Source organism: Chlorocebus sabaeus, chromosome 18 (genome assembly GCF_047675955.1).
Source record: "Chlorocebus sabaeus isolate Y175 chromosome 18, mChlSab1.0.hap1, whole genome shotgun sequence".
Lineage (NCBI taxonomy): Eukaryota > Metazoa > Chordata > Mammalia > Primates > Cercopithecidae > Chlorocebus > Chlorocebus sabaeus.
The window spans coordinates 65,521,011-65,533,973 of NC_132921.1; the positions used below are offsets into that span (position 1 = coordinate 65,521,011).

The following is a 12,963-nucleotide window of genomic DNA, read 5'->3' on the forward strand; positions in this document are numbered from 1 at the left end:
AAGTCAATTCCTTTTTTTTTTTGCGGCACAGCTGGAGAAAAGGTATGAAGGTGATGTAAGAATTTGTCTATCAGAGCTTAAAGCCCAAAAGTGATTTTGTAGTCTGAGTCAATCAGGAACTCTGGGAGTCCCAGGATCAATTGCTGTCTTTTTAATGAAGGGCAGGGCACCAGGCCTGCAGCCTGGACAGCTGCTGCTGCTAATTCAATTACCACACTGGGGATGTTTAACTTTCCAAGCTCAGAATAGAGATCCCAATATCTTTTTGGGAACTTATCAGGGCTTTCCGATTGATCTGATTTATTAAGAGTGGGCTTATTAAGAACAGATACAGAAATTTCCCTCCTGGATCATTAAAATCTTTCTTAGCTTAGATTGATTAATGGGGAAGGAATGGGCAGTAGTTTTCAAATCATAGAAAGCCCCGGTACAGAGTGGGGTGAGGTGGCTTGGGGAGAGAATTTAGATTTAAAACCTCTTGTTCTTGCGTCAATGTGACTAGCGCTGTTTTAAATGGTTTTACATGTTTTGCTTTATTTGAACACAGACTTTGATGGTTAAAAAGTACAAAATACACTGGGCTAAGTGATATTTTGAGTTCTTCCAGATACTTGCTTCTATTGATGGTGTGCGTTCTTGGAAAATTAATAAAGGCATAATGAGATGCTCTTTCTAGAAACTTTAGCAATAGACAGGGCGTAGGCCACAGCAAATTAGATCCAGCCACCAGAGTGGAAAGGGCAGGGGCTGGGACTGGAAGGAAATGTCTTGAGTATCCATCAAGTGTGGAGTTAGTGTTATTTTTTATTTTATTTCTATTTTTTTTTTTTTAGACAAAGTCTTGCTGTGTCACCCAGGCTGGATCTTGGCTCACTGTAACCTCTGCCTCCTGGGATTAAGCGATTCTCCTGCCTCAGCTTCCCAAGTAGCTGGGAACTACAGGCTCGTGCCACCAAGCCTGGCTAATTTTTTTGTATTTTTAGTAGAGACGGGGTTTCACTATGTTGGCCATGCTGGTCTTGAACTCCTGACTTCGTGATCTGCCCGCCTCGGCCTCCCAAAGTGCTGGGATTACAGGTGTGAGCCACCACACCTGGCTAGAATCAGTGTTATTAACACTGCAAGGAACATCAAGATAAATGCCTGCCTCTTGCTAGAGATTGAGGAACTTGAAAATAAGAGGAACTCAGGAAGACTTTTGAACGCCACTGCTTTTCCCCACCTCTCTCCACAACCAAGGGCCATGGAAATGCCACTTAGCCTCTCCAGATCTCAGTTTTCTCATCTGTAAACTGACACTCTTGGACTAGGAGTCCCTTCTCAATTAAGTAATAAAATAGCTACATAAAAGGAAAGGGAAAAGAAGTGAGAGAAGGGAGTCCTGCGGAGGAGAGAGTATTGCTGAGCTCAGCTCTCTTGCTAAAGAGGGTTCACAGAGTGGGGAAGGAAGGAGGAGGGGATGAAATTAACCACTGGTATGGGTTTCTAAGGCTCGTGTCAGTAAGATCAGTGAAGGAAGAAATTACCTGCCTGCCTACCATGGGCACAGTCTTCTAGAGGTGTCATGCCCCACTCTGGGGGCTCTGTGATGTGGACGATGGGTGGGGCCTCGGAGGCAAGAGAGAAGGGCTGTTGGGAGAAGAAATAGGGATAGGGAAAACAGTTTCAAATTTCCCATGATGGAAAGGCTACAGGAATTGGTTATCTAGATTTACAAATAGAATATAATAAATAAAAATTGGGTTTGGATTTTTTTTTTAAATAGCAGTGTGAAAGTCAAAATAGGTTTTTTTTTTATATATATATACTTTAAGTACTAGGGTACATGTGCACAACATGCAAGTTTGTTACATATGTTTACATGTGCCATGTTGGTGTGTTGCACCCATTAACTCATCATTTACATTAGGTATATCTCCTAATGTTTTCCCTCCCCCCTCCCCACGACAGGCCCCAGTGTGTGATGTTCCCCTTCCTGTGTCCAAGTGTTCCCGCTGTTCAATTCCCACCTATGAGTGAGAACATGCAGTGTTTGGTTTTTTGGCCTTGCGATAGTTTGCTGAGAATAATGGTTTCCAGCTTCATCCATGTCCCTACAAAGGACAAGAACTCATCCTTTTTTATGGCTGCATAGTATTCCATGGTGTATATGTGCCACATTTTCTCAATCCAGGCTATCATTGATGGACATTTGGGTTGGTTCCAAGTCTTTGCTATTGTGAATAGTGCCGCAATATACATACATGTGCATGTGTCTTTATAGCAGCATGATTGATAATCCTTTGGGTACATACCCAATAATGGGATGGCTGGGTCAAATAGTATTTCTAGTTCTAGTTCCTTAAGGAATTGCCACTCTGTCTTCCACAATGGTTGAACTAGTTTACAGTCCCACCAACAGTGTAAAAGTGTTCCTATTTTTCCTCATCCTCTCCAGCACCTGTTGTTTCCTGACTTTTTAATGATCACCATTCTAACTGGTGTGAGATGATGTTTCACTGTGGTTTTGATTTGCATTTCTCTGATGGCCAGTGATGATGAGCATTTTTTCGTGTGTCTATTGGCTGCATAAGTATCTTCTTTTGAGAAGTGTCTGTTAATATACTTCACCCACTTTTCGATGGGGTTGTTTTTTACTTGTAAATGTGTTTGAGTTCTTTGTAGATTCTGGATATTAGCCCTTTGTCAGATGAGTAGATTGCAAAATTTTTCTCCCATTCTATAGGTTGCCTGTTCACTCTGATGGTAGTTTCTTTTGCTGTGCAGAAGCTCTTTAGTTTAATTAGATCCCATTTGTTGATTTTGGCTTTTGTTGTCATTGCTTTTGGTGTTTTAGACATGAAGTCCTTGCCCATGCCTATGTCCTGAATGGTATTGCCTAAGTTTTCTTCTAGGGTTTTTATGGTTTTAGGTCTAACATTTAAGTCTTTAATCCATCTTGAATTAATTTTTGTATAAGGTGTAAGGAAGGGATCCAGTTTCAGCTTTCTACATATGGCTAGCCAGTTTTCTCAGCACCATTTATTAAATAGGGAATCCTTTCCCCATTTCTTGTTTTTGTCAGGTTTGTCAAAGACCAGATGGTTGTAGATATGTGGTGTTATTTCTGAGGGCTCTGTTCTGTTCCATTGGTCTATATCTCTGTTTTGGTACCAGTACCATGCTGTTTTGGTTACTGTAGCCTTGTAGTATAGTTTGAAGTCAGGTAGCATGATGCCTCCTCCAGCTTTGTTCTTTTGGCTTAGGATTGCCTTGGCAATGAAGGCTCTTTTTTGATTCCATATGAACTTTAAAGTAGTTTTTTCCAATTCTGTGAAGAAAGTTATTGGTAGCTTGATGGGGATGGCATTGAATCTATAAATTACCTTGGGCAGTATGGCCATTTTCATGATATTGATTCTTCCTATCCATGAGCATGGAATGTTCTTCCATTTGTTTGTGTCCTCTTTTATTTTGTTGAGCAGTGGTTTGTAGTTCTCCTTGAAGAGGTCCTTCACATCCCTTGTAAGGTGGATTCCTAGGTTATTCTCTTTGAAGCAATTGTGAATGGCAGTTCACTCATGATTTGGCTCTCTGTTAGTCTATTATTGTTGTATAAGAATGCTTGTGATTTTTGCACATTGATTTTGTATCCTGAGACTTTGCTGAAGGTGCTTATTAGCTTAGGGAGATTCTGGGCTGAGACGATGGGGTTTCCTAAATATACAATCATGTCATCTGCAAAGAGGGACAATTTGACTTCCTCTTTTCCTAATTGAATACCCTTTATTTCTTTCTCCTGCCTGATTGCCCTGGCCAGAATTTCCAACACTATGTTGAATAGGAGTGGTGAGAGAGGGCATCCCTGTCTTGTTCCAGTTTTCAAGGGGAATGCTTCCAGTTTTTGCCCATTCAGTATGATACTGGCTGTGGGTCTGTCATAAATAGCTCTTATTATTTTGAGATACGTCCCATCAATACCTAATTTATTGAGGGTTTTTAGCATGAAGGGCTGTTGAATTTTGTCAAAGGCCTTTTCTGCATCTATTGAGATAATCATGTGGTTTTTGTCTTTGGTTCTGTGTATATGCTGGATTACGTTTATTGATTTGCATATGTTGAACCAGCCTTGCAACCCAGGGATGAAGCCCACTTGATCGTGGTGGACAAGCTTTTTGATGTGCTGCTGGATTCGGTTTGCCAGTATTTTATTGACGATTTCTGCATCAATGTTCATCAGGGATATTGGTCTAAAATTCTCTTTTCCTGTTGTGTCTCTGCCAGGCTTTGGTATCAGGATGATGCTGGCCTCATAAACAAAGTACATGTTTTTAAAGAAGCATGAAAGTTCAAATGAGTCTCACTTGATGGCTTGTTCAGTTCATGAGATCATCTGGCATGAAATAAAATGTTTCTTTTTCCATGCAGTGATTGCGTAACTCAAATATGGCAAAGCCACCTACACGATAATTTTCAGCCTATGGATTTGATTTTTCATAAGCTTCACCACACACCCCTCACAGAAAGCTCTTGTTTCTGGTGGATTTGTTTCACCTCCTTTGTGAAAGCCTTAGAGAGAAGGCAGTAAGCAGGGAAAATCAGCTATTTATAGGCATTTTTGACTAAAAGTGTCTGCTCAGCGTGCCATGGAATACTTCCAAGAGGTGGGAGAACAGGAAACTATCTAAAATCAACTAGAAGGCTGGAGGAGTGTTATGGGGGAATGACTTTGCAGGGGAGTCATTTTCAGAAAGCTCAGGTTTCATTTGCAAACAAATGACAGTTAGTTTCATCGACACCCCTTGAGTTACAGATAAGCCTTCGAAACTTTTATTAGTTAAGGAGAGAAGACAAAGACATAAAATTTCCAAGGAATACAGGTAGTTGGGTTCCTTTAAGCGACTTTAAAAGAAGAAGTCCTGCAGAAAGGCCTCCCTCCCTACTTATTTTCTGCCTAAGGGGATGCCAGTCAGATGGACGTCCACAGAGGAGCTTAGACTGGCAGGTGGTATTCAGAGTGTAAACTGCACGTCCCGGGGTGGCCTAACAGGGTCTTCCAGTGCCCATAGGATGATATCTATCATCACTATTTTCCACTTTTATAACCAAAAATGGCAGGCCTATTTGGTCAAGTTTTCATAATTAAGAGACATAATTTCATTAAATGTATTAAACACTTCCTGTGAATTCTGAATGGTTTTGTTTTCACTGTTTTGGTGACACTGGAGAAGCAAGTGAGGTAGACTTCAGACTGCCCAAAGTCACAGGGCTGACAGAAGAAGTTTGAACTGATGGTTCTGTGGAGAGGGTCATGAGACAGATCTGGCTTCAGTGTTTACTTGCTCTTTTGAATTTCTACAGCACTAGAAGAATGATATATCTGGCTTAGGGACTTTGAGCATGAGCAAAGAAGAGTGATGGCCAAGGGTGTTTGGTGATCTTCTATCAATGGCAGAAAAGCACCTATCAAGGTGCCACGGAGAACCCGGTTCTCCTAACTCAGTTAAAGAGGTGATGATGGTGGAGAGACTTCCCTTGTAGACACCTCCCATGACTATTATTACTAATTAAGCTTGTCCTGTTGACTTATCAGAGCTGTCTGGAATAAGGCAGCAGGGGCTTGACAGACTTAAGGTATGAAAACAAAAGCAAGTGTGTGTTGTGGTTTTTTTTTTTTTCTTTTTTTGTGTGAATATACTTAAGCTTGAAGAAGCCAGAATGATATTCCATCAGCCAGTATCAAGCCATGGGAAAACCTGATCCACTGAGGCTGAGCTATCAAAAGATTAATCAAGGCTGGGTGCAGTGGCTCACAGCTGTAATCCCAGCAATTTGGGAGGCCGAGGTGGGAAGATCGCTTGAGGCCAAAAGTTTAAGACCATCTTAGGCAACATAGCGAAACCCCGTCTCTACATAAAAACTTAGCCTGGCACGGTGACGTGATCTGTAGTCCCAGCTACTCTGGAGGCTGAGGTGGGAGGGTCACTTGAGCCCAGGAGGTCAGGGCTACAGTAAGCCGTGATCACACTACTGGACTCCAACCTGGGTGACAAAGGGAAACACTGTCTTTCAAAAAAGAAAATAGAAAAAGATTGACTCTGTGATACTTTTGCCTTCAGATGAAAGCTTTCTGTGTTTAGTTGGCACACATGACAGTGAAGTTTTACACCCATACTGTGATTAAGACCTACTTTCATCCCTCATTGGAAAGGGCTTTTCTTTACCACAGAATCAGATATGTTTTTTTTTTTTTTTTTTTTTTTTTTTTTTTGAGACGGAGTCTTGCTCTGTCGCCCAGGCTGGAGTGCAGTGGCCAGATCTCAGCTCACTGCAAGCTCCGCCTCGCGGGTTTACGCCATTCTCCTGCCTCAGCCTCCCGAGTAGCTGGGACTACAGGCGCCCACCACCGCGCCTGGCTAATTTTTTGTATTTTTTAGTAGAGACGGGGTTTCACCGTGTTAGCCAGGATGGTCTCGATCTCCTGACCTCGTGATCCGCCCGTCTCGGCCTCCCAAAGTGCTGGGATTACAGGCTTGAGCCACCGCGCCCAGCCAAAATCAGATATGTTAATCCCAACTCCAGCTTAATAAAAACTAGATCAAGTGAAATATAAAGGAAAAAGTGGTATGGTACATGAAACATGGGAAAGAGATAAAGCTTGTTAATGTTTGAGGATCTATAAACTTGGAATATTTTCACACTGTATTTTTCATTTATTTCTCAAATTTGAAGTTTAATTTGTTTCTAAGACCTGAAGCAAACACAGTCATATGATCATGCCCATTTTACAGATGTAGAAATAGAAGTACTAAGTAGAGAGAGCCCAAAGTCATGCAGCAAGCCAGCATCAATAAAGCTTGCAGTCAGAGCACCTGGATCCCGTATTTCATCTATTAGGCTCTACTGCCCCCTTCAGTAAATACAGTGAGAAATTAAGCCTTATAGTTCTCTAGAATTGGGTTACTTAAAGTGCAGTTCTGGGATTGATCACTGTCAGAATCATCCCGTATCTATGAAATCAGAATCTTCTGGGTTGATGTCAGAGATCCTCATTTTACAGACGCTCTCAAGGTGATTCTTGTGCACATAAAATTAAGGAGTCTTTACCTCTAAATATTCAATGATAGAGCAAGTGGCCACACATATATATGATTCTCTACAGGCATATATGTGATATTATTGTGCCCATGTGTACCCATATTGATTCCACTTTACAATGTTTCATGTAGCAGTTCCAATTTTAGAGATAAATCCTTTCCAATCACTTTCTTTTACATGTTGGGGGCAATAACTAAGAGATTAGCTTGTAGCTCTTAGTTTATATATCCTGTGCACTATTCCTCTCAGATTTGCTGCAGTTGCTCCCATTTAATATATTTGGTCCCATGGTCCCATTGTTCCAGTACATAATTCCTACCTGTCACACCATACACATTTTATACATATATATATATAAAATAAAGTTTGGCCTTTGCAAATATGGTAACAGCTATGTTAATTTTTATCCTAGAGAAGTAAGATGAGGGATGCTGACTTCAAACGAGTGGAAGATGCTGGAAGGATGCATGCTGTCTTCAAAATCTAACCAGGGCTCAGCAAATTCCCTAAAGATCACATATCCTAATGCATTCTGCTCCATTCATCCTCCTTTGCTACGTGGTTTACCATGATGCAGGAAAAACTCATCCATAAAAGGAGAAGCATACCAATTTATTTTCTTTGGGAGTTAAAATAAATAATTGCAGGCATGATTTAGTTAATCTTTGCCTCTTTTGAGACTTTCAAGTCACAAACTTGCTTCAACTCTAACTTTCAGATAATGTCGCTTCTCCCTTTGCTTCCTTGTGACTTGGCCCCATTGCCTTCAAATGATGTTACGAGAATGGATAATAGAATATGTACAACATAAAGGGAACAGAACAGCACTTGTAGCCAGGCAGTGAGCCTGCGAGTGCCAGGTTCCACTGACAAGATGACTGATCTCATCGAGGTATTTCCTTAGGATTTTTCTCCTTTCAAAAAACTAAATTGGACTAAATAATTTCAAAGCCTTCTTTTATAAGGAGATTATTAGATGAAAAATAGATAGAAAGATACAATGTCCACATTGCAGGAAGATTAGTGTGAATGGGAAGCTATACCAGATGACCTTCTGATCAGGAGGTTCTATTATCTAAAACTGTCATTTTAAGGGGGGAAAACCCAACTCTACCTGGTCCTTTAGTTATGTATCTTATGATTTTAGAGTCTTGGAGAATTAAATCAGGGAGGAGTTAGACAATCTTGCAAGTGTGTATTAAATTGTGGTTACAAAAATTAAGGAGAGCAAAAGTAATATCCTTTTATGATTGTTGGATGCCCCCTTATTAAGGGGACTAAAACCTCTTTATTCTTACACCAGAGAAGCAGGACATCCCTAACTAGTCTACACTAATGGTCCAAGGTGAAGTTCAATATAATCAGTGGAAAAGCAAAGTAATGATTTTTCTACTACCATCTATGAAAAACCTGTTTCTCCACTTCATAGTAATTCCTCTTCCATGGACTTTGTGAAATGGCACTCTTAAAATGGATCTGAGTTCATGAATCGGAGATCAAAGATGGCATGTGTATAAATGCATATTTTAGAAGTATTATTGGAGGGATACCTATGCGGATAGAAGGTGCATCTATAAACCTGCACACTTGCACCTGGCATGCAGTAACCCCAGGCTCACATAATTCTGCTTCATAGATAGTTCTGTGATATCACAAGCCTGATTTTTGTGGGAAGTTTCCTAATTCTGTGAAACAGTGAGTAGAAACTCCAGTTGATAGAGAACAGTGACCTAATATACACAAAAAGACCTACACATTCAGAAAATTCATTGTATAATATATCTTAGAAATGCAAAAAAAGCAGGCATATTGCCAGACTTTAGCAAATGAAACAAAAAGTTTTTAATGAGAGGCCTAAATATTCCTACATTTAAAAGATCAGGGAATCAGAAGAGGTCTTTCCTTAATCACGTGCGTGCTCTTCAAGACAAAAAAAAAAAAAAAAAAAAAAATTAAAAACAGTAAAAACAAGAATTTGGTCAAAAGTAACAGTAAATGTTATGCCTTTACACAATATTTTCTCCTTTATCTCTGTATAACAGTAATTAATTGATTCTTTATATCATTACTTTTTAGTTTATAAACATAGAGGACTGGGTTGAATATAAATAAATCAGTCATTGAAAAAAATTAATGTAATTCCCTATTGTGGTTTTAACTTAAGAATTTGGAAAAACACATAAATATGAATTTACCAAAATAATGTGAAAAAAAATTCTCCCTGTGCAATAACCTGCTAAGACAGATTGTGGAAAACATAATCTAATTACAAATTAAAGTCAGCTTGGCAATATTGCATATATTTTTTAGCAGTTCCTAAAAAACCTGACACAAAAGAGCAATGTGTTCTACCATTCACAAATCACTGTGTAAAATTGTCTAATGCCATGATCTCAAGTGGGCCAGAGACTGTGGGTGAATGGTTCTCTTAAAGAATGGTGAATGATTACCTTGATTTACTGTCTTTAATTTGCAATCAAGCAAAGCGTCTTCTAAGGAGAATGGAAAAAGAGGAAATGAAATCTCCTGACCCCTGAGAGATCCAAGGCTAGCTTTTCTCTTTGCTAACTAATGCTATGCCTTTAATTAGTAGATTGGAATTCTGTGAGATCAGAAAGTGTGTGTTACAGGCAGAAACCTCGGACTGTGGCTAACCAAGCATTTTGGTGTTGCCGAAAATGTCTTTAGAAAACAATGAAACTGGAGGTCAAGACTACCAAAGTTTCTTTAACAACTCCCAAGAAGGCTTTCCTGTATAGTTTTGATCTTCGCTTTACTACCACTGAGTCTTTCTGGACCCCTGCTTTCTCACAGTGTTTTGTCAATTGTTTTTTTCCCTCTATTAATTGGACATGACAATAGTGAGAATAATAGAGAATCAGAGAGAGAGAGAGAGAGAGAGAGAGAGAGAGAGAGAGAGAGAGGAGAATTAACAGGATTCTGCAGCTGATCACTGATTCCACATTCAAAGTTAGCATCGGCTGGAGCAATCTCATCTTTCTATGAATGAAGAAGGCATCTCTACAAGATCAGCGAAAAACAGGTAGACTGTACAAACCCAATAGGAAATCCATTCAGGAACCTTGACATTCACTTGCTGGATTATTAAGGCAATTTAGATTAAAAATAAAGAAATCATCAATGAATGTGATGGATGGGATTTCAGAAAAACGCAGCAAAGAAACATCCCAGCAGCCAAAGTCATTAGCAGAACCGTTCAGCACTTTCACAAATCGCATGTAAAGTAGTTTTAACTGAATTGGGAGACTTAAAATTGTTCTAACACAAGAGGGAGGAAAAACTCAGCCAGGGAAAGAAAGCTCCCACTGGGCAAAGATGGAAATAATCTTGAACAGATTATTGAAAAAATAATTTTACCTGTATTTAAAAGATCCTGGAATCATGTTTATGAACGCTTCCTCAGTGATCTTGTGTGATCCTTATTTAAGCAGACCCCCACCCCCCAAAAGAGCAATCATCACAAATGTTAATTTTGCAAAGGAGCAGTAAGTATTCAGAATCCTGGCGCTGGAAAACAACCGATCATATTTCAATCACCAGCCATATAACATCCACTAACAGCACCTAGCAGATCTAAGGAGATCATGTGTCAATTAAAGATTTTATAAAGCCCTGGTGGAGACACAGATTTGTAGGTATCTGATGTCTCCACCTGCTTTTTTACTATCTGTACATACATTAGTTTGTCAGCTCTTTCAGTCTCACTAGCCGTTATTTAGAGGAGAAATAAAATCACAGATACTACCCCTTCCTCTCCCTACCATAAAAACCATCCAAATCAACAACACACTATTATCAAATACAAAGTAATAAAAGAGTTATACCCAAACCTGGTCAGTCCTTCCATTTCTTGAAACTTGCACACAAACTGAAGAAACCCACTCAGCCTTAAAAAGGTCGATCATTTTGCTTTCCTAAAATTTCATCTCTGGGAGTGCTTTCCTTCTCGGTCTGTCTTGCTCTCTCTCTCGCTCCCTCTGCCTCTCTCTCTCCACTTCTACCGGGGAGAGAGCGTTTTGTTTCCCTTTTCCTGTTTCTACGGCTGAATGAATGCAAAATACACGGTTTGAAGGGATTTTTCTTTTAGGTTAACAGTTGGAAATCTAAAATCTTGCTCTTCTGAATGGCTTTACATGTCAGTCACTCAACATACAACATTTACATAAAGAGGCATAAATGGAACCAATAATTCTGCTTTTTAAAAGCAAAAACAAAACAACAAAAACTACCTTTTATTCTATCTCTGAACCTCTTCCTATTTTATTTATTTAACTATTAAGCACTTACCCTGAGATGTGCCATAAATGCTTTATTCCAAATGTATAAGAGCCAACCACATCTCAACTGAGAATTAAACAGTTTTAATGTCTTCAAATCCATGTTCCTGCTCCCAACCCTAATACAGACAGTCACTGGCAGCGGTACAATAGTTCTAAACAGCAGACATCTGATTCTTGACATTTAAAAATAACAATATTGGAAAAAAAGGAGTCCCTTTTTTATTAACTACAGACAGCTTGTCAGTGAGTACATATCACTCATAATATAATTGACCATATTAACTGGGACTTGCAGTGATTTCAAGCTACAGTATTTGATCCCTAAGTCAATGTCAGGCAGAGGCTAAATACCTACAGACTTCTCATTTTCTACAGAATCATGGCAATGACCTAAATTAAGCTAATTCTAAGTGATAATTCTGCAAAGAGAGAAGCAGAGGTTTGCTAGTATTTAGACTTTCTAATTGGTGATTATGAATTTCATCTTTGTTAGTCTTGAATCAAATTAGGGACATAATCAGTTGTTTCATTGTTAGTCTAATTTCACATCCGCGCCCTGTTAACTTCTCACACGCATATGAGGTCAGATGCACACATACATTTACCACAAAACAAATCAAGTAATAACATAAAAAATATGCACTCGCACTCATTTCCATTACTGAAGCATATTATGGAGTTGGACAGATTTGGGATCAAGTGCTAGCTCCCCACTTACTGTTTATGTGTTCCTGGGCAAATGATTTCAGCATTTGTGCCTGCTTTGTTGTCTATAAAACTAAAGTAAATAATACTCTACAAAGTTGTTTTGAGTACTTAATGAGATATACCCAGTTTCTGGCACATAATAGATACTTGATATACACTGCTTCCTTCCTCTGCTTTGTATTTGGAGGAGGTAGAGATTGCGTGTAGTAAATGAATACAGACTTTGAAGGCAGAGAAATCAGTTTTGACCCAGCATGTTGCCACATACTAGCTGTGTGTCCTTGGGCAAGTTACTTAACCTAATTTACGAAAACTTAGGTTCTTCAACTGTGAAATATCTCTAGAATTTTAAAGAGCAAATTAGATAACATCTGAAAAACATATAGGAGGCATCTCTGAAATGAGAGTCCCGGGACTTTCAGCTCTTGACAATAGTTCTAATTAGTACTCCGACACATGTGATTTGCGAGTTTGAGAATGCGTACTGAGATCATATATCTTTTGGAGGAAGTGCCTCATTTTCTAGCAAAGGAAGGAAGTCCAGAAAGCTGAAAGAATGTTTCCAGGTCATGTTACTAGTTAGCGGCAAATAAGGACTAGAATGCTCTTGGAACTAGTAGAATAGTGCTTTGCCTACTAAACCTCTAATATTGAAGTTAAATCCATTGATAAATCCAGCTTCAATATTAGTTGGCAATTAAGGCAATAGAACTGAAAAAGAAAAGAAAAAAAAAGAACTCCAAAGAAACCCTTTCCCTCTCTGTTTTCCCAAATTTACTGCTAAGAATGAGCCTATAGATGAAAGTGTTCCCTTGGAACTAGCTGGCGCAGGGGCTAACCCTATCTTCCTCAGCAGACCTTGCACGGGATGGCAGAT

General features: G+C 39.3%; 1 protein-coding gene across 15 annotated transcripts in view; it reads right to left on the bottom strand.

Annotated features, from left to right (window-relative positions):
* The window catches only part of DLGAP1 (DLG associated protein 1), a 951,759-nt gene that overhangs the window by 353,633 nt on the left and 585,163 nt on the right, over positions 1–12,963 (bottom strand). For 3 of the 15 annotated variants that reach the window (XM_073006444.1, XM_007974544.3, XM_073006448.1), the window contains exon 1: positions 11,386–12,084. The exons of 5 other annotated variants lie outside the window; for them this stretch is intronic. In XM_073006444.1, the coding sequence (XP_072862545.1) occupies positions 11,386–11,559 (174 nt within the window). In that variant the 5' untranslated portion in view covers positions 11,560–12,084. Of the gene's footprint in view, positions 1–10,922; positions 11,360–11,385; positions 12,086–12,963 lie in introns of those variants that run through there. 7 more of the 15 variants (XM_007974549.3, XM_007974546.3, XM_073006449.1 and 4 more) reach the window with 4 other exon arrangements.